The sequence below is a fragment of the Carcharodon carcharias genome, chromosome 26, assembly GCF_017639515.1.
Source record: "Carcharodon carcharias isolate sCarCar2 chromosome 26, sCarCar2.pri, whole genome shotgun sequence".
NCBI lineage: Eukaryota > Metazoa > Chordata > Chondrichthyes > Lamniformes > Lamnidae > Carcharodon > Carcharodon carcharias.
In genome coordinates, this window is record NC_054492.1 from 38967723 (window position 1) to 38990864 (window position 23142).

The 23142-nt window shown below is 41.2% G+C and overlaps 1 protein-coding gene across 1 annotated transcript in view; it reads right to left on the bottom strand.

Moving 5' to 3' along the window:
• The window catches only part of LOC121269810 (DNA-binding protein RFX7-like), a 69500-nt gene that overhangs the window by 25701 nt on the left and 20657 nt on the right, over positions 1-23142 (bottom strand). The window contains exons 2-4 of the mRNA XM_041174775.1: positions 16004-16037; positions 10195-10277; positions 8369-8491 (exon numbers count right to left, since the gene is read on the bottom strand). Of these exons, the coding sequence (XP_041030709.1) occupies positions 8369-8491; positions 10195-10277; positions 16004-16037 (240 nt within the window). The remainder of the gene's footprint in view (positions 1-8368; positions 8492-10194; positions 10278-16003; positions 16038-23142) is intronic.

Sequence of the window (23142 nt, forward strand, 5' to 3'; positions counted from 1 at the left end):
GCGAGTGACTTGCCAGCCAATTTTCCTTTCCTAAATGGAACAATGTAAAGATATGCTGACTTAAACTTAAAGTACTAATTCAGGGAAATGTAACATATACTTACAAATAGTTTTCATAGCTTTTAATACACCAATTTACAGAAAAACTAATAAAATGGAGGAACAAATACTATATATACCGGTGTAAAAGTCGAATTTTGAGACCAATTTTCAATTTGAGGGGTTGATGTGCTTGCTTAATTTGGGCCCATGCAACATCCTGTGCATAGTCTATCTGGATATCCATTGATTGTTCAGCTGTCCCTGGCCTGTTGCTAGGATACAGATGGGCGCACCCGAGTGACGTCCGGTCTGGGTAAGTCAGTAAGGTTGCGCTGTTTAGTTCCAAATCCCGGTGCAGCAGGGCATGATTGGCAGATTGTTTGGTCATGGTTGTGCCTCCTTGGGGAGGGCTGTGATTTGAGCTGCCCACGATTATAATTTAAATGCAGCATCAGTTCAAGCTGCTCCCAGTGGACAAGCAGTTTGGTACTGGTCTTTCCCAGACGCATCTCCTACCTGCCACAATTTATGTGAGTGTGCGAGGACCTCCGGGAAGTGGAGTGGAACAGCCAATGGGCCTTGATCTCTGAAAAACTAAAGTCAACTTTTATATGAGGCATATCAAAAATTGTAATTGCTTTAATCCAAAAATCATGGGTCCACTTTTATATGAGATCGACTTTTACACAGGTATACACAGTATTTCGCTCAATGTACACAAAATGTGTCCAGTCAGACATAAACAAAGCTCATGGACTTAACTATCCTATATTTAGCTGATAACAGAGGGGACCAAAATACAAAGAAATGCAATTTTAATTGGTTCCCATTTGCCACCATCAAAATGGACTGGATCATTCCATCAAATTAGCTATAACTGGAGATTCTACAACATGAATTATGACTTATGATTCTCAGGCAAAACATAATGGATAATTGAACAGTGTTTATATATGGATATGAGGCCAGCATCCAAGTCTAACAATACTTCAAGAAAGAATCTTCTTCACCACGTATTGACTTTCCTGAAATAGCAACAGTGCACAATTCTTACCAACTAAGTTTCTTGCAAAGTTTTTTTTTTAAACTGGCTAAAAAGGCTAGGAGCTTTCTGTGCCAGTGCATAACAGGAATGCACTTACTTGCCAAAAACAACTCAAATGCACCAAACTTTGACCGGTGAACACAGGCAATAACAGAGGTGTTAAACGGCAGTTTGCTGAATTATCATACCAATATCCTTCAAGTGTATCCAGATCAATGTGCCAAAATTTAACACCCTCAATTGTCTTTCTGTCAGTTCAAATTGGTACAAAATGTAGGACTTTTGAGTTGCCTTTCACCAAAATATATTTTGATGTAAATATGTCTCAAAAATATCTATGTATAGCAGTACCTTAAAAAAAACCTGTTGCAAAAACAAGAGATTTGGGAGGTAGAAATCTCTGAAGTAAGACAAAAACAATTTTCTACCCTGGATATTAAAATGTTAAGTTAAAAAACAACTGGAATTGGCATAAATGAACAAACGGTTCACACCCACAATCCCCTGTATAGTAATCTCCTGATCTTGTCCGTACAGACCTACAAAAACACATTACATGTTTCTGTGGAAAATAAAACTGGAGGTCAAGCTCTTCAATTCACTTTGCATCCTTCAGTAAATTGGGAACTGTAGCAGTCAAACATTTTTTAGTACTACTGAAGTGAACATCCTGGCAGGTTAATGAAGCTACAGGATTAAAGATGTCTTTAGGATAAACTATCATATTTGCCCAAAGAACACAGCGGGGTGTTGGAAGGATAAACATAATTATACAGTACTGTATTTTTGTATTCTACTTATTCAGTAACGTAAATGAAAAGGAATGCTGGAAACAATAGTGAACCTGATTTCGCCATGTCTAAATCAATGTGATTCAGATGAAAATGTGACATGTGATCTGACTTTGTTTCTTATTTTATTTTAGAGCAATGTGATGCTGAAGCAATTTTTAAACGATGTAGAATATGCACATTTGATTACCAAGTGTAAGTATTGTTTTCCTCATTCTTTAGTGCTCAGCCTCCACATGCAATGATGTTTTGCCAATAACCAAAGGAGAAAATTGCACTTTTGTCCTTGGGCAGCCATATTTGTCAGGTGATCTTTCATCAATCAAGTAAGGACCCTATTCTGAATGCATCCTTAGTTCTTGTACTGGAAAGAACAAACTTGCATTGGAATAGCACTTCTCATGTTCTCAGGATGTTCTTAAGCACTTAACAGCCAATGAAGTCCTTCCAAGTGTTTTCATTCCTGTAATGTCTGCTAAATGCAGCAGCCAATTTGCACACAAGAGCCCACCAATACCAGTAGATAAATAACCAATTAATCTTCTTGTGGTGATGTTAGATGATGAATGAATATTTGACAGAACCTTTATTCCCCCAATCAGGATGACTAAAGTGGCAAAAAATCATTAGAAGCAATTCAAACAATGCAACACAAATTCAAACTAGCTGCGCCAGACAACAGAGGAATCTGTGGAGCACAATTATCACAATTTTCAAAGTGACACTAGTAGAACATCTCAATGTTCTCCGATGAGTCCTGATTTGCCAGGGAATAATACAATCCTATTCTCTTATTTTAATATCCTGATGAATTTATCTGAGCCTTTTCTCCATTAAAAACAACTCCAGGAAAATGTTATGTACTAGATGTCACTTCCTTTCATGGCAAGAAATGTGATATCACAACTAAAATTTCAGTTCTACAGTTCTCTGATAAAAGTGAACACAATGAAATTTTCAGCAAAGTTGAAGAAACGTTCTTACAATTCTACTGTGTGCTAAGTAAGGTCTAGCAAGTATTTGAAACTGCACATCATTAATCCTTCATACTGAAATCAGGAGCAACAAGACTAAGAGCTTTAAGTACAATCTGGGGGCCACAGGTTCATGATTCTGACATTTTTCTCAAAACTAAATTACAATCCAAAATAGGAGTTAAGTAAACAAATAAATAGCTTGGCATCATCTCAGTTTCCTTTCATAAATCTAGACAGCTATGGCTGATTTAGAACTAAATTTTGTAAAACTGACGAGGAAAACATGTTAGTATTTACCACACACAATAAACTCAGTGAAAATTTCTAGAGAATCAACCATGATGTGAATTGCAGACAATACAGAATTGGAAATGTTTCTTTCCAGTAGATTATTGTTTCCTTCAGTCATCGCTGGAGAAAACCTTTCCCACTTGGCTTTAAAACTGTCAATTTATTAGCCAAAAATGTTTCCATCTTAAAAGTTGCCCTATAAAAAGGATGTTAGGACATCACTACTTGAGAGAGTAGGCAACATCCTTACTGAAAGTGTACAATGTGACGTTCTTTGCCCCAGCAAAAGTTATGAGTAAATTACCACATGAAATTTTCAATGCTCCAACATCAAATTCTCATATTGTTGATGCTACTTGTTCAATTTTCCCAAAGGACACAACAGACCATCAATTTTTCCACAAGAATAAACCTGAAAACTATCAGGAAGTTGGGTGGACAGATAGCATTCTTTCGACTACTGTCATCTACTAAGAAATATAAATGTACTAAACATTCTAATATCCAACTTGGCTTTAAAATAGAGGTTTAGTCTGTGGGTGTGTCTTAATTGGATTAAAGCCAGCTAGTCCAGGTGCTTTGGCGTGAATTAGTTTTGAGATGTAAACAGAGGTAGAGCGTATTTGCATTTTTTGAATAGAGCATTCAAGAAGTGGGGTGAAAACTTCCACCTAGCTAGCAGATACCAAGCAATATGTTTATATTACTAATAAAATTAGTACTATGAAAGGGGTTTTATTGTTAAAAGATGGAATTCAAAAAGGCAGGTGATACAATGAGAATTTACATTCAATGGACTGTACTAGGTATAATTTCAGCAGTTTTGTGTGTGTAGAGCAGAGGCAATGTGAGATCAAAAGCGGCTGTAAGCCCCCAACTGTCTCTACAGGAACCAAAGTGAAAAGAACCTCATTTTGAATTTGTAAGATGAAAATGCTTTGCCTGCTGTCTGATTAAGACTTTGGGTTGCTCTTGCCTTAATGGAGATTAGTCTGGGAATTTGTTAAAAGTTATGCTCGTAGTAATTTATAGCCAAGTGTATATACTTAACTTGTGTAAATTAATAAAATGTTCTGTTTAGCTTAACATAAAACCTCTAGAGAACTGGTGGTATGATTCCTGGATTTAGAGTTGTATCTCAAACATAACACTTAGGTGTTAACTAAAACTCGCTTTCACAGTCATATTTCCTTCCTCAGTGACTGTCTGTCTTACCCCACGTGGATTTCAACTGAAGTTCCACCCCTCATGTTTCGAACCCAGCCAGGATTACAGGTATCTGTTATACAACGCTCCTCGGGCTGTTGTTCTCATCGCATCCTGAGATCCACACTCAGTGCCATGTGCTGCCATATGAACACTCTTGACCTCTCCCTCCAGCAACACCGACTCACCCTATCTCTAGGCTGTCCTTGCCCCCAGTTTCATTTTATTCTTCGTCTCATCCGACACCTCAACAAGAAACTTTGTCTCTTTCTTTCAGGTGCAAAGGAACACAAGCTCCAACAACTCATTGACACCAACGCCTAGCCAGGACCCTCCACACCTGCCTGTCCCTCTGACCCCATCCTGTCTTCCAATCCCAGCCCCGGCCATGTATTCACCATACCCCCTGACCTTCCCCTCTCTGATGCTGAACATTAGGTGCTCAGCAAAGGACTTAGTTTCATACCCTTACGCCCTCATCTCAATGAATTTCAGGCTCGGCACGATGCTGAACTCTTCTTCTGCCGCCTTCGTCTCTGTGCTCACTTCTTTGGCCAAGAGTCTCTCCCCGTTCAACGGATCCTTTTACCCACCTTCAATATTCTCCATCCATCTGGACCCCTCCCTCTGGATTCTTACCTGCTCTAGATCTTTTCATTGAGAACTGTCAGCGTGACATCAGTCGTTTCAATTTCTCTGCTCCTCTCACCCACTCTAACCTGTCTCTTTCTGAACTTACCGCACTCTGTTCTCTCAGGTCCAACCATGACCTTGTCATCAAACCTGCTGACAAGGGCGATGCTGTTGTTGTCTGGTGCACTGACCTCTAACTCACAAAGGCTGAGCGTCAACTCGCAGACACTTCTTCCTACCTCCCCCTGAACCATGACCCCACCACTGAACATCAAGCCATTGTTTCCAGGACTATCACTGACCTCATCTCCTCTGGAGATCTTCGCTCCACAGCTTCCAACCTCAGTCTCCTAACCTCGAACAGCCCGCTTCTACCTCCTACCCAAAATCCACAAACAGGACTGTGCCGGCAGACCATAAGACCATAGATCATAAGACATGGGAGCAGAAATTAGGCCATTCGGCCCATCGAGTCTGCTCCACCATTCAATCATGGCTGATAAGTTTCTCAACCCCATTCTCCCGCCTCCTCCCCGTAACCTTTGATCCCCTTACCAATCAAGAACCTATCTATCTCGGCCTTAAATACACTCAATGACCTGGCCTCCACAGCCTTCTGTGACAATGAATTCCATAGATTCACCATCGTGAAGTCTTACACCATCACAGACCGATCGTGTCAGCCGGTTCCTGCCCCACGGAACTCATTTCTCGCCATCTTGACTCCATTCTCTCTCCCCTTGTCCAGTCTCTTCCCACCTACATCCGTGATTCCTCTGACGCCCTACATCATATCAACAATTTCCAGTTCCCTGGCCCCAACCGCTTTCTCTTCACCATGGGCGTCCAATCCCTTTACACCTCCATCCCCCACTGGGATGGTCTGAGGGCCTTTAGCTTCTTCCTCGAACAGAGGCCCGAACAATCACCATCCACCACTACTCTCCTCCGTCTGGTTGAACTAGTTCTCTCGCTGAACAATTTCTCCTTAAACTCATCTCACTTCCTCCAAATAAAAGGCTATGGGTACCCGCATGGGCCCCAGTTATGCCTGTCTCTTTATGGGGTACGTGGAACAGTCCTTGTTACAGTCCTACTCTGGCCCCCTTCCACAACTCTTTCCCCGGTATATCAATGACTGCTTCGGTGCCGCTTCAAGCTCTCATCTGGACCTGGAAAAATTTATTAATTTTGCTTCCACTTTCCACCCCTCCATCATTTTCACATGGTCCATCACTGACACTTCCTTTCCCTTCCTTGACCTCTCTGTCTCAACTTCTGGTGATAGACTGTCCACCAATATTCATTACAAGCCTACCGACTCCCACAGCTACCTCGACTACAGTTCCTCACACCCTGCTTCCTGTAAGGACTCTATCCCATTCTGTCAGTTCCTTCGCCTCCGTCGCATCTGTTCTGATGATGCCACTTTCAAAAACAGTTCCTCTGACATGTCTTCCTTCTTCCTTAACCGAGGTTTTCCACCCACGGTGGTTGACAGGGCCCTCAACCATGTCCAGCCCATCTCCCGCACATCCGCCCTCACACCTTCCTCTCCCTTCCAGAACCATGACAGGATCCCCCTCGTCCTCACTTATCACCCTACCAGCTTCCGCATTCAAAGGATCATCCTCTGTCATTACTACCCCCCCGGCATTCCACAGGGACTGTTCCCTCCAGGACACCCTGGTCCACTCCTCCATCACCCACTACACCTCAACCCCCTCCCGCGGCACCTTCCCATGCAATCGCAGAAGGTGCAACACCTGCCCCTTTACTTCTCCTCTCCTCATCTTCCAAGGGCCCAAACACTCCTTTCAAGTGAAGCAGCACTTCACTTGCACTTCCCTTAATTTAGCCTACTGCATTCGCTGCTCCCAATGCGGTCTCCTCTACATTGGAGACACCAAATGCAGACTGGGTGGCCACTTTGCGGAACACCTTTGGTCTGTCCACAAGCATGACCCAGACCTCCCTGTCGCTTGCCATTTCAACACACCACCTGCTCTCATGCCCACATGTCCGTCCTTGGCCTGCTGCAATGTTCCAGTGAAGCTCAACACAAACTAGAGGAACAGCACCTCATCTTCCAACTAGGCACTTTACAGCCTTCCGGACTTAACATTGAGTTCCACAACTTCAGATCATGAACTCTCTCCTCCATCCCCAACCGCTTTCTGATCCCTTTTCCAATAATTTATAATTTTTTTAATATATATTTTTCTTTTCCCAGCTATTTTCATTATTTTTAAATGTATTCCCATCCATTGTTTTATCTCTACCTTTTAGCCTATTTCGATCCCTTCCCCCCACCTCACCCCCACTAGGGCTCTCTGTCACTTGCTTGTCCTGCTTTCTACCTTTAATGTCATCATGAGCACATTCCTTAGCTAATATCACCACTGTCAACACCCCTTTGTCCTTTTGTCTATGACATCTTTGGCAATTTCTTCTTTGCCTCCAACTATCATTGGCCCTCTACCCAGCTCTACCTGTCCCAACCCCCTCAACCAGCTTATATTTCACCTCATTTCTATATTTCTTAGTTCTGATGAAGAGTCATACGGACTGGAAATGTTAACCGTGTTCCTCTCCGCAGATGCTGTCAGACCTGCTGAGTTTTTCCAGCGTTTTTTGTTTTTGTTTCAGATTTCCAGCATGCGCAGTATTTGCTTTTAACTTAAAATGATTGGTTATGACAGCTGTTTAAAGTTTCCCTCTGGGATTTAAAAAATAACTCAGTTTTACCAAATGCTCAGTCATAACGCCCACCCAGAGTACATTCTGCACCCTTGCCACCCAAGTAATGTCCAAAATGGCTGAAGAGGGGGGTTTGACCTGATGTCATGAGACCTCTCAGGGTCTGGAGTTGATGTTAAGGACTACTCCATCCCAACTGTATACCACTGTGCCACCATCTCTGCTGGGTCTGTTCTGTCAACAATGGTTTCATGTCATCATTAGATTTTTAATTCCAGATTTTTATTGAATTCAAATTCTACTATCTGCCATGGAGAGATTCGAACCCAGAGCATTACCCTGGGTCTCCAACTTACTAGTCCAGTAACAATACACTGCACCTCTATCTTCCCCTAAGTATTATAAAAACAGTCAAAGAGAGAAAAACTACCTCAAGGATAACAACGTCAGTCTGTAAACCTCCAAATTAATTTGAAATTATATTTCAATCAGAAGTCTAATGGAAATGATAGTTAATAGAACCGTGAAACATTTACAGATAGAAAACATTTTACACTATTACAGAAAAACTGTTCACCAATGCATTAATAAGAAACCCTGATTAAAGTGTGCTTGTGAACATATATTTTAGATGTAAATCAACATAATATGTGGTTATTCAGATTTCCTATTGCAAGGCTTACTTGTATTCATCGTAGACTTCTTGTTTGGGCAGTGAAGTATCTGGGTGGTCCTCCAAATGATTTCGGATCCAGTTAAAAGCATGCATTTGCTGGGTACGACTGGATGACAAAGAACTTGGATTACTGTGAAAAAAAATGAAGAAATATTTGATCGATAAAAGAGCCATGCAAACTGTGCTGCAGTTGTTCCTCGAATTTAAACAGATATTTACTAAGAAGGTATAAACCCTGTTAATATTAAGTGCATCTTACTTTGCTTCCCATGACAAATTAATGGGAGTTACTAGTAAATTGAATTGGCCATTTCCATCATACAATTGCAATCACTTACTTTGAAAAGTTTCTGAAAATTGTTAATTCTCCTTATAAAATTCCACTTTGGTTCCCTCACTTGAGTTGTTAATAAATCAGGAATTTAGCCATATAAATACTCTGGCTATAAGGCAAGTCAGAGGCTGGATATTCACCTCCTGACTCCCTGAAGTCTGTCCACCTTCGAAAAGGCAAAAGTCAGAAGCGTGATGGAATACTCTCCAATTGCCTGGCTGAGCGCAGCAGCATCAACACTCAAGAAGTTCAATACCATCCAGAACAAAGTAGTCCACTTAATCAACACTCCATCCACCACTGACACACAGTGGCAGCAGTGTGTACCACATACAAAATGCACTGCAGCAATTCGCCAACACTCGTTCGACAGTACTTTCCAAATCCCCAGCCTCTACCACCAAACATGACAAGGGCAATGACGCATAGGAATGCCACTGCCTGCAAGTTTCCCTCCAAATCTATTACTATGCCATTCCTACAATAGCAACTTTCTAAAAGGTGGCTTTAAACCTCTGTATTGTTTAACAGCTATTGAAAATATTGATACTGTGATCCAATGTATATACCTGAAGGAACACAACTTTAAGTACAAAACAAGTAAGAACAGAGCCCTAAATAAGCAAACTGGCTGCAAAACGTGCCGATATTATGTGAAATCAGCATTGCTTTAGGGTTTACAATGGAAATTCAACTTTGAGCCGGTCAGTTAACAAACCACATTCATCTATTACTGGAGGTTGAACAAGTGAAAAAATGCAAGCATCTTATTCTGGAGCCATGTGCTGCTTTAAAGAGGAAGTTATGGCAAGTGGGTAGTTCCCAGTTTACCGATATCACTCTTAAGTGGCTGTTTCAGCTTCAAATCACCATAAAGGCTTCTCATGTGATTTAATTTCCCTCCCTTTTCTACAGCAGCAAGGTTGAGATCATAAACATTGTGGAGTGAATCCCCTGTCTCAGTGCTCAATGACACCAATGGTCCTTCAAACTGTGACACTGTTCAGAAATCCTTCTTCTGTCCTGAAAGTTGGCCATTCAACACGATGTTAAATGTTTTCATAATCTAGCTTTATCAGAATCAACATGAATTTTTTTTAAAAACTTAATTTCTCCTGTAATGAAGAATTACTACAACCCTCAAAAGTTAAATATATTTATTTATGGATCCTAAGAATGTATGATAACATGATAAATATAGATGGAAAAATACCACAGACTGTTAATTTTAGCTAACAAGGTTGGAACCCTTAAAACTTTCTCTTGTCAAAATAAATTAGTAAAACATTATACTAATTTTTTTGTTAGGTTATGGTTTCTACAATTCAGAAAGGCACCATTTTATGACATTTAAAATAATGGATTTCACCTCCATAATAAGTTTAATTTATTTCACAGTGCAATTTGTTCCTGGACATTTCTACAACTAGTTGCTATTTATAAACAGAGTTCCTTGAAAAGCTACATAAAGAGCAACAGAATATAAATGTTAGCTTTACCTTTTGATTCCATTGCTAGGACCAGAAGGCAACTGAAGGTAGAGGTAGAGTTTTTCTAGATCTGTAAACTTCATCACTTCTTGCTGAAAGCAAAAAGAAATCAAAATTAAAAGTACAAACATTTTCGGGAAGAAAATTAAAAGCACATTAGAAAAGAGAGCCAAAATAAAAATAGAGCAATTTCCACTGTTAAAATGATACTTCTAAACCAAATGTGATACCAAATTGGAGAAACGGATCTCATCAGCTACATCCCCAGAAAGCATCCAGCAAAGTCTGAACACAGTGGTTTTTGCCCCCATTTCAAGTAAACAAAACATGATTGGCATTTGAAAAGACCTCTGGTGCAAGGTATATTAGTTAACGAGTCATTCTTAGTCCCACTATACACATTCTTACTCAAAGCATATGTAGGGGTACAGGTTCGGTTCATAGGATAAGCTGTTTGTTATGAAAACTACCTTTCTACCATGAGCACAAGTTAAAATTGTTGGAAGAAATACAAGCCTTATTCATCGTTTTCTGTAGGGTACATAAATGTTGCTTACATCCCAATCGAGTAAAGGTACATTCAAAATCTGCCCAAGTTTAAAAACCTCTATCACATTACTCAAGTATTTCCAACTTGGGACTTCATTCAGCTGTACACACAGAAAGAGCAATTCTTTTCCCCAATAACATGTAATCAGTATATTAACAGAATAAGGAAATTATTCAAGGAGTGGGGAAAAATTCAAAATATGGGTCAGACAATTTAAGACAAAAATGCACTCAACAGAAAATGCATTGAACACATTTAACACTCCGAAAGTTTCATTATTGACACAACAAGATTTCAATATGAATTAGCAATGCTGCTTAAACTCTCACTCAACTATGTTGCAATATACCAAACAGATACTTAGACAAAGCTATACAACCTCACCCACAAACTTTGTCAATAAAGCTGAGAACAACCAACTTAGAAGAAACCTCAGGAAGGCTTTGATGTCCTTCCCAAAGCATGATGTCCAGAACTGGGCTTAATATGTCAGTTGAGGCCTAACCAGTGATATAAGTTTAGCATAACTTCCTTGCTTTGGCACACAGTACCTCTATTTATAAAGCAAAGGATTCTGCACACTTTATATTCCATCATCCAATATCTGTCTCCTGGACACTCCTAGTATTCCTTAATCAATGCATCACTGCTGTTAGTAGCTTTTTCTCATCTACTATTCACATGTTCCAGCACTCATATGGAGGGATAAACTCCATAAATTCATGCATTCTTTTTGATAAAAAAATAAATATAACAGTCGCATCATTTGAAAAGCATCAGAAGATGCACATATTCCACTGCAGAGGATGGAGTTGAGGTGAAAATGTGTGTATGTTTTAATGGGTTCATGTCAAAGAAAGAGATTGTAAGGAAGACATCAAAACAAGGATGAAATCGTTTTTGATGCTTTTGGAAGATGAAACAGGATACGGAAGGCTAAAAATATAATGTGAAACTAGCAACCACGCAAAAGCGAAGCAAATAATCAAAATGATATTTTCCAAAGTTATTTTGGTGTCATGTTGCTTTCCACCTCACAACACCATAAGCTACAACAATCAACTTTTGCACAAATCAAGAAAAGGCTCAAAACAATGAATAAACTATGCCAAATACAATCAGAAAATACTGGAAATGCTCAGCTGGTCCTTCGGCATCTATGGAGAGAGGTGTTAGAATTTCAAGTTGATGACCTTCTTTCATCAAAACTGACAAACTTACCCACTGCATTTTGTAACTCAGTGTACCAGTTGCTGCCGCACAGATAAATCCTCCATTCTGGAGCCTAGGACAAAGTTCTCTTTCATTCTCAGAATTAGTGTTCTCCTCTACTTTCGTTGCTGATACTTTCCAGCACTCATATGGAGGGATAACCTTTATAAATTCTTTTTTTTTATGGTGTACTTCATGTCCCTTAACGTCTGGTTCGGGTTCTCTGCACATATTGCCCACACCCTTTGTAACGTCACTGGACTAGTAACCCAGAGGCCCTACAAATGTTCTAGGCACGTGGGTTTGAATCTCACCACAGCAGCCGGTAGAATTTGAATTTAGTTAATAATCTGGAATTTAAAAAGCTAATCTTGCTAATAGTGACTATAAAAACATTGTTGATCGCCATAAAAACCCATCCGGTTCACCAATGCCCTTTCAGGAAGGAAACCGGCCTTCCTTACCTGGTCTGGCCTACATGTGACTCCAGGCCCACAGCAATGTGGTTGACTTCTAACTGCCCTCTGAAATGGCCTAGCAAGGAATTCACTTGCATCAAATCGTTACAAAGGTGCACCAAAAAAAGGAATGAAACTGGATGGATCACCTGACATCGACTTAGGGGCCAGAAATGATAATGGCAAACCCAGCCCTGTTGACCCTGTAAAGTCCTCCTTTCAACACCTTGGCGTTTGCGCCAAATTTGGAAGATCTATCGTATAGACTAGTCAAACCAACAGCCTGACATTATCTCTAAGGTATGATTCCGTGAGTATGACTATGTCCCAAACACCATCACCATCCTATCAGTAGGACAGGACATAACAAAAGAGGTGGTAGCACCGTGGTATACAGTTGGGAGGGAGTTGTCCTGGGAGTACTCAACATCGACTGTGGACCCCACAAAGTCTCATGGCATCAGGTCAAACGTGGGCAAGGAAACCTCTTGCTGATTACCACCTGCCGCACGCCCCCTCAGCTGATGAATCAGTCCTCCTCCATGTTGAACACCACTTGGAAAAAGGTTTGGGCACAGAATGTACTCTGGGTGGGGGACTTCAATGTCCGTCACCAAGAGTGGCTCAGTAGCACCACCACTGACCAAGCTGGCAGAGTCATGAAGGACATTGCTGCTGGACTGGGTCTGTGGTAGGTGGTGAGGGAACAAACGAGAGGGAAAACATACTTGACCTCATCCTCACCAATCTACCTGTTGCAGATGCATCTGTCCATAAGAATATTGGTAGGAGTGACAACCACATAATCCTTATGGAGACAAAGACCCATCTTCACATTGAGGATACCCTCGACTGTGTTGTGTAACACTACCACCATGCGAAATGGGATAGATTTCAAACAGATCTAGCAACTCAGGGCTGGGCATCCATGAGGCACGGCAGTAGCAGAATTGTACTCGAACACAATCAGTAACCTCATGGCCTGGCATATCCTCCACTCTACCATTACCATCAAGCCAGGGGATCAACCCTGTGCAGGAGGGCATGCCAGGAGCAGCACCAGGCATACCTAAAAATGGGGTGTCAGCCTGGTGAAACCATAACACAGGACTACATGCGTGCCAAACAACATAAGCAGCAAGTGATAGACAGGGCTAAGCAATCCCACAACCAATGGGTCAGATCTAAGCTCTGCAGTCCTACCACATCCAATCATGAATGGCAATGGAAAATTAAACAACTCACTGGAGGAGTCAGCTCTACAAATATCCCCATTCTCAATGATGGAGGAGCCCAGCATGTCAGTGCAAAAGGTAAGGCTGAAGCATTTGCTACAATCTTCAGCCAGAAATGCCGAGTGGATCCAACTCGACCTCCTCCGGAGGACCCCAGTATCACAGATGCCAGTCTTCAGCCAACTCGATTCACTCCACATGATATCAAGAAACAGCTGAAGACACTGGGTAGTGCAAAGGCAATGGACGCTAACAATGTTCCGGTAATAGTACTGAAGACTTGTGCTCCAGAACTTGCTGCACCCCTAACCAAACTGTTCCAGTACAACACTGGTATCTACCTAAGTATGTCCTGTACACAAATGGCAGGACAAATCCACCACGGCCAATTACCGCCCCATTAGTCTGCTCTCGATCATCAGTAAAGTGATGGAAGGGGGATCAACTGTGCTACCAAGTGGCACTTGCTTAGCAGTAACCTGCTCACTCACGCCCAGTTTGGGTTCCATCAGGGCCACTCAGCTCCTGACCTCATTACAGCCTTGGTTCAAACATGGATAAAAGAGATTAACTCCCGAGGTGAGTGAGAGTGACTGCCCTTGACATCATTTGACCAAATGTGGCATCAAACAGCCCTGGCAAAACTGGAGTCAATAGGAATCAGTGGGAAAACTCTCCACTGGTTGGAGTTATACCTAGCACAAAGGAAGATGATTGCAGTTGCTTGAAGTCAGTCTTCCCAGCTCCAGGACATCACTGCAGGAGTTCCCCAGGGAAGTGCCCTCGGCCCAACCATCTTCAGCTGCTTCATCAATGACCTTCCTTGCATCACAAGGTCAGAAGTGGAGATGTTCACTGATGATTGCACAATGTTCAGCACCATTCGTGGCTTCTCAGATACAGAAACAGGCCATGTCCAAATTTAGCAAGACCTGGACAATATCCAGGCTTGGGCTGAAAGTGGCAAGTAACACTCGTGCACACAAGTGTCAGGCAATAACCATCTCCAACAAGAAAGAATCCAACCATCACCCCTTGATGTTCAATGGCATTACCATCACTGAATCCCCCACTATCAACATCTTGGGGGTTACCATTGATCAGAAACTGAACTGGACTAGCCATAAAAGTACTGTGGCTACAAGGGCAGGTCAGAGGCTAGGAATCGTGCAACGAATAACTCACCTCCTGACTCTCCAAAGCCTGTCCGCCATCTACAAGGCACAAGTCAGGAGTGTGATGGAATACTCCCCACTTGCCTAGATGAGTGAAGCTTCCACAACACTCAAGAAACTTGACAGTCCAGGACAAAGCAGCCCGCTTGACTGGCACCACATTCGCAAACATTCACTCCCTCCACCAACAACACACAGTAGCTGCAGTGTGTACCATCTACAAGATGCACTGCAGGATTCACCAAGGCTTCTTCGACAGCACCTTCCGAACCCACGACCACTACCATCTAGAAGGGCAAGGGCAACAAACAGATGTGAACAATACCACCTGGAAGTTCCCCTCCAAGCCACTCACTATCCTGACCTGGAAATATATCACCGTTCCTTTACTGTTGCTGGGTCAAAATCCTGGAACCTCCTTCCTAACAGCACTGTGGGTGTACCGACACAACATGGACTGCAGTGGTTCAAGAAGGCAGCTCACCACCACATTCTCAGGTGCAACTCGGGGTGGGCAATAAATGCTGGCCCAGCCAGCGAAGCCCACATCCCATGAATGAATAATAAAAAAAAAGTAAAGGTGTTTGAATTTAACTGGCACTCAACATTGCATTTTTTCGCATCTGGTGCATGCAATACTATATCTTACTCAAGACAGACCCTAATCTAGGCAGACAATCCAGTGCAGCACTCAGTGTCTGCATAGTTGGAGATAATAAATTGAAGTCCTACCTATCCGGTTTATACTGTTAAAAGGTCCTAGCACATTGCCGAAAGAGTAAGACAACTTCCTAATGTCCTGATTAGTAATCCTCCCTGAATCACCACAATTAACTGATCAATTATCTCAATGCTGCTTATGGGACCTTGTTTGCAAAATTAATATTGTGTTTGCCATCAAATGAGTCAATGCACTACAAAATAATTTAATGTGTTTGAAGCACTTTGAATTGATTGAGAGATGCAAAAATATACTATATGTATATATTTTCGCTCACTTTTTCATCACAGTAATAGCTTGCATCCACACCATGCAAAATTCCTTCTCGCAGGTTATTATAGCTGCATGTTTATAACCTATGAGTGTTGTGTATAAAAGGTCAATATTTACAATTACAGTAAAATATCAGTTCAAAAGAACATAACAAAAGTTGAAAAAAAGGCTTCATTCACATATAATGAACTCACCAAAATGCAGTCCACTTTTGATTGTACAGTTTTGCTGTGGAGAGAAAGAAAATTCATTAGTAACAAATACTGCAATTACAGCTAACCTTGGCAAATGATCAAAATAAGCTGCAATGTTGAATTAGTGACCTTTACAGAAAAATATAAATTTACAGTGGTGCATTCATCCTTGATCCTCTGAAGAGCTGAAGCATTTTGACTAATGTGGTGCCAGTTTTGTAGTACCAGTTCACGATACAGCTCTCAGGGGGAATGTTACCAGAATGGTTTTATGATGAGTGCACATTTGAAGATAATGCCTTAGAAATCCCGAGGTTTTATCAGTTTTTTTTGTTTAATTTTTAAATACAATGTACAATTGTGCTGAAGTTTTAAGCAGCTTGTCTGATACAAAAAGTATATGTAAAATTCTAGCCTGATATCCAAATACATCTTATTGAAACACTGCATTAGAAAGAAGTCACTCGCATTTTTATGATTAAATTAATACTAAACTTTTTAATGCAAATTAGTAGAAATTAAAGGTGGAAGATATACTTATTCTCGTGGTCATGCCTAATAAGTTGAGCTACTCAGGTCTCAGCATTCCCAGAATAACTTCTGTACTCAGTGATGTGCAATCGTGCAATATTATTAAAACGAGCATAGCAGTCAATGTTACATCAACATCACAGAAAGACAAAGATCAAATGTTGCTCACAAAGGCAAATACCAGAGGTGGCAAGTTATTCAGCCTACAGCCAATGCAATTATATCTCAAATCTTACTTTCCTCTCAGAAGTTCTGGAGGGAGTTATAGCTTTGCAAATACACTCCCAATTCTCTTTTTGAGTCCTTTCAACTCACATTCAATTTACCTGAAGTACCAAGATTACATTGGTCAAAGTCATATTAATTGTTTTCTTATAAACAGCTGGCAGGTGCTCACAGAAAGTCAAAGTAGCAGAACACTGTGAATCATAGAAAGTACTTTATTATATATTCTATGCTCTGTGGCATTTCTCACAAATGAAAAAGTAAAGGGTTTTGTTCTCTGGGCCAAAAGTCTTTCTCTTAAATCTCTCCTTAACATCTCCCCTCTTCCCCTACAAAAGCACACCACAAGATCACAATACATCTGACCATTCCCCTTCTGTGCTGTGCCTATTTGACACAATAAGAAACTTGGGTTACAGGCAGTTATGCACTATTCTGAGCCCCCACAGGTTGTTTTTGGACATTCAACTAGCTTATACTGCAAGGGAACATTTCTCAGCACTGGCTGGGTACTTTGGACTACAGCATGGCTTGCTCTCCAATCTGAGATCTGGATGAGCCAAAAGTCCCTCTAACTGAATCCTGGCAAAACTTAGAGCATCCTCTAACCCAACCCCCTCCATGAGTTCATCAACGTTCCTGACTGCCAGCAATTCAGCCCATACGAAAACTAGGCACAGGGAAAGGTTCACAGGCCTTCAAAGTCGTTCAGAATCTAAACTGTCCTCAATACGGTTTGTAAAAGTAACCTAGAGCTGTATCTCCATTGTGCATTCACGTGATCTGGTAACAGATACTAACACAACAATACTTCCTAATGGAACTACCTCAGTAGATCAGTGGATAGACACTACCGATCCATGGGACAGAATGTTCCAGGCTCAATTTTCGAATTAGCTTATTTAGTAGATGGATGCATCGATCAAGATGGGGCAAAAAATCTACTTAATTGTTATTCAGTAACTCGCATGAGGAAAACTTGCAAGGGCAAATGGGTAATATTTGAAGACAGGATTGGATTTGAGTGTGATAAATATAGGAACAGAAAGCAGCTATTCAGCACTTGAGCCTGTCATGCCATTCAATTGTATCATGATTGATCTGTACCTCAGCTCCATTTACTCAACTTTGTTTCATATCCCCTAATACCCATGTCTATCAAAAACCTAGCAATCTCAATCTTGAACATTTCAACCCAGCATTCACAGTTTTTATTTAAAAATTTAATTTTATTTATGCTTCATTGTGCAGGGAAAAGTGCAATCTAAGTGGTCTAGCTCTAATATTAAGAGTGTGCCCCTTGTTCTGGATTAAGAAGAAAATCTGAGGAAATCTGTGTTCATAACCAATTGAATTCCTTTGTCATTTTTAAGCCCTCAATGAGATTGCCATTCAACTTTCTAAACTTGCTAGATTACAAATTAAGCTTATATAACTGGCCTTTAAGTCTCAGTAGCAATCCTGAAATCTGTACTGTATCTCCGGGGCCAACATATCATTACTGACATTTGTATATAAAACTGAATGCTGCACAACAGATGGGGTCTGTGAGGGTTCCATGCAACTGAAACATCATTTCCTCACTTTTATATTCCAACCCCCTTGAGATAAAGACTAACATTCCATCAAATATTAATTTTTGTACCTGTGCACTAGCCTTTAGTGATTTGTGTATTCTTACCTCTCACCATTAATATTTGTCTTTCTCGTATCCAAATGGATAACCTCAAACACTTCCCATTTTGAATCCCATCTGCCATAGTTTGGCCCACTTCATCTATGTCAGTTTGTGATTTCCTGCTCCCAAGTAGACAACATATTATGACCTAATTAGTTCCATCTGCAAATTTGAATGTACAACTGCCTATTCCTTCATCCAAATCATTTATATGATGTAAATCTGATATCCCAGTACAACCAAGAAACACCACTTGCCACATCCTGACAATCAAAAATTATTCCCTTTATTCCTACTCTATGCGTTACCCCCCTGCAACCCATAACTGACCAAAGTGAGTGTCTGCTGACACTCAATAGCAGAATTCACAAATGAAGAATGACCGTTTGGGCGAGGGCTTATCATTTTTAGTGGGACTATGTCCCTGTAGAAATCGGTGCCTCAGAAAGAAGGGATAAGGAAAGAAAATGGATTAGGGAGATTCTGTTTCCTTATACAGCTGCTATAGCTTGCACAGTACATTTTACCATTACAGCCTAGTGCCTAGGTACCAAGTATTTTTACATATTGGAACAGGAGGTGTGTTTTTGTAAATATCCCATGACATAGCATGAAAAAGTTGAAAGTCAAGGCCCAAATTTATTAACAGTGGTAATGTTACAATTAAAGAGGGCTATCATAACGGTTTTAAGATAAAGGAATCAGAGTGAAACTTAAATAAAACTTGTTCCAGAAGACGACACAAAATTTTCTGGTTTTCATTGCTAGATAATGTTTATAATGTTGATGTTTATAATGTAAGCAGGTATTTATAAAAAGATACACAAAACAGTCTGACAATGTGGGAATAATCACAATTTCAAGATAAATGAAGTGACAAAATATTAAGGCAATAAGAGATAGTCAATAAATGCTGGCATTGGCAGTGAAATCCCCATCTCATGAGTAAATATTTTTTTAAAACTCAATATTTCATGTATTTATGAGACTTAGTCCTCAGCTGCTTCACTGGTGCACTGACAGGCCAGCAGGCTGTGGGTGATAGCGTTTCCGGTTGACTCCCTTAGCCCCCGCCCCCATCCCCACAACTTGCTTTTCTCCTTACCATGATGAAGCAGCTAACTGATCAGCAGACTAACAGTCTGTATCATCAGACAATCTTCGATGTTTTTTGAAAAAAATCTCCAATTCAAATGGACTTTTCTAACTTACAAAAATATCTTTTGCAATTACATTCAGAAATCATATACATAGCTTCGTGGCTATAAACAGCTGTCAACGTTTAGCCCTGACTGTTAACTCAAGTGTGATTTGTTCTGTGCATCACAATATAAACACTTTTTGCTACACCAGTTTACAAATCCATACAAACTACTTGACCTAAATGGGGCCATTTATCAGGTTCCAATATCATGGAACTCCCAACACAACTGCACTTTCATGCAAGGATTTCACAGATTCAAGCTCACTTGCAGATAACATCACCTTCTCAGGACAACCAGGGATGGACAATAAATATAGTCTCACTAGAGTCACTCACACTCCAAGAGCAAAACAAACAGAAACGGAGTCAGTAACGAGGCCTGTGCATTCAAAGCTGAGAGAGAGAGAGAGAAAGAGAGAGAGGAGAGAGAGAGAGAGCAAAAATAGGAGGCATAGGTAATTCAGCCCTTCGCTCCGCCATTCAACATGATCATGGCTGATCCTCTATCTCAATGCCGTACTCACGCACTCCCCCCATATCCCCTGATGCATTTAGAGTCTAGAAATCTATTTCCTTCTTAAATATATTCAGTGACTTGTTCTCCACAGTCTTGTGTGGCAGAGAATTCCATAGGTTCCCCAAGCCCTGAGTGAAGACATTTCTCCTCATCTCAGTCCTAAACGGTCTAACCTGTATCCTGAGACTGTGGCCCCTTGTTCTGGACACCCCCACGCCCCCCACCCACCCCCGGCCTGAGGAAATATCACCCCTGCACCCAGCCTGTTCATCCCTGTCAGGATTTTATATTTTTCAATGAGATTCCCATTCATTCTTCTAAACTCCAGTGAAAAGGTCTAGTCAGCTCAATCTCTCCTCTAGACAATCCAGCCATCCTAGGAATCAGTCTGATGAACCTTCACTACACTCCTTCTATGGCAAGTATATCCTTTCTTAGGAAAAGAGACCAAAACTGCACACAATACTCCAGATGTGGTCTCACCAAGGCCCTGTAAAGCTGCATTACAGCTTGCTTCTGTATTCAAGTCCTCTCACTTTATCCTGCATTTGCCATGTATTTGCCCACTCACTCAGCCTGTCTAAAATCACCTTGAAGCCTCTTAACACCCTCATCGCTCTCATTCCCACTAAGTTTCATGTCGTCAGCAAACTTGGAAATATTACATTTGGTTCCCTCAACCAAATCATTGATATATATTGTGAACAACTGGGGCCCAAGCACTGATTCCTGCTGTAACCCACTTGTCACAGCCTGCCACTCCAAAAGATCTGCTAACCAATTCTCAATCCATGCCAATATGTTACCCCAATCCCATGTGCTTAAGTTTTACACACTAATCTCTTATGTGAGATTTTATCAAAACCTTTCTGAAAATCCAAATACACCACATTCACTGGTTCTTTCTTATCTAATCTGCTAGCTATGTCCTCAAAAAACTCCAATAGGTTTGCCAAACATGATTTCCCTTTCATAAATCTATGCTGACTTTGTTTAATCACGTTGATATTTTCTAAGTGTCCTGTTAGCACATCCTTTATAACAGACTGTAGCATTTTTCCTACTACTGATGCTCGGCTAACTGGTCTGTAATTTGCTGTTTTCTACGTCCCTCCCTTTTTAAATAGTGGGGTTACATTTGCCACCCTTCAATCTGCCTGGACTGTTCCAGAATCTACAGAATTTTGGAAGATGACAACTAATGTATCCACTATTTCCATGGCCACCTCCTTCAGTGTCCTGGATGTAGATTATCAGGCCCTGGGGTTTATCAGCTTTCAGTCCCATTAGTTTCTCCAGCACTATTGTGCTTTTAGTAATACTAATTTCTTTCAATTCCTCCTTCTCACTGGACTCTTGTTTCCCTAATATTTCTGGGAAGTTACATGTGCCTCAGGAATCTAAATCGCCCCCTCCTCCACCACCTCTCCATCCACGCATTCATCTAATCTATTCTCCTATTCTTGATCTCGCTAGCTCATGGCACTGGGAGTAATCCTGTGATTACTACTTTTGAGGTTCTGCTTTTTAATTTATTTCCTAGTTCCCTATATTCTGCTTTCAGGGCCTCATCCCTCTTTTTACTTTTTTTTGGTACCGATATGGACCACAACCTCTAGCTGTTCACCCTCCCCCTTCAGCATGTCCTGCAACCACTGAGTGACATCCTTGATCCTGGCACCAGGGAAGCAACATACTATCCTGGTGTCATGCCTGTAACCGCAGAAATGTCTATCTGTACCCCTTATGATAGAATCCCCTATCACTATTGCTCTCCAACATTTTTCTCCCCCCACCATCCTCGGTGCAGCTGAGCCATTCGTGGTGCCACGAACTTGACTTTTGCTGCATTCCCCTGAGAAATCATCTCCCACAGCTGCATCCGAAACGGAAAATCCGTTGGAGAGAAAGATGGGCCCAGGAGCCTCCTGCACTACCTGCCTAGTGCTTTTACTCTGTCTGGCGGTCACCAATTCCCTTTCTGCCTGTACATTCTTTACCTGTAATGTGACCACCTCACTGTATGTGCTAGTCACGAAGATCACATCTTGCAGATGCGCCACAGTGACTCCAAGCGCAGCTCCAGCTCTGAAACATGAATTGAGTAGCTGCAACTGGAGATACTTCCTGCACCAATGGTCATCCTGGACATTGGAGGTGTCCCTGATTTCCCACACTGCACAGGAGGAGCATTCCATTTGGCTATGGTGCCCTGTCGTGTCTTATCTTAAATTACTCCCTTTACTTTTACTTCCTCTAGTTCAGAGAATATTAAGGACAGAAGAAATACTTATCAGCTCCTACTTACAAGGCCACAGCTCTTCTCGCTGAGAAAAGGTAGAAAATGAAAGGATCAGCCCCTTCCCTCTTAACCAAACTCCAATCAAAGCACTCTAGTGCAGCCCAAAGCAGCACTCCATGTTGCAACATAAAATGGTTTGCCACAGGAAGTGACTGAGGTGAAAACTATTACATCTTGAGGGAAGCCGGATAAACACTTAAAACCAAGGAAGACACATTACAATGTGGAAATAGAAAGGCAGTGTGATTCATTATGAAGTTAGCAAAGAATCAGCAAAGGCACAAAGGGCTCAATGGCCTACTGTGCTAAAAGCTTCAACAACTTATCTGAATAGCTCAATAAAATTATAGTTTTAGTATCCACTAACCTTCATGGGGTACATTAAGTCCACCCCTCCCCCAACCTGCGGCATCTGCCCTTCCCCTGACCTCCAAGGGTCATATGGCAACTACCATACTGATTCAGTACAATCTTTACTGTCACACTGTAATGCAACACTTTCTAGCAAAAACTCTTTAGTCTAACGTTAATTGCAGACCTATGTTGTTTGTCTCCAAGATGCATCAGAAAACATAATAGCTGCAAATAAAAATACCACAATAGCAATAATTATACAGGTAAGTTCATAAATTTAGAGGGTGCTCCCCGGACTGACACATATTGTCATTCTGAGAAGTTGTAC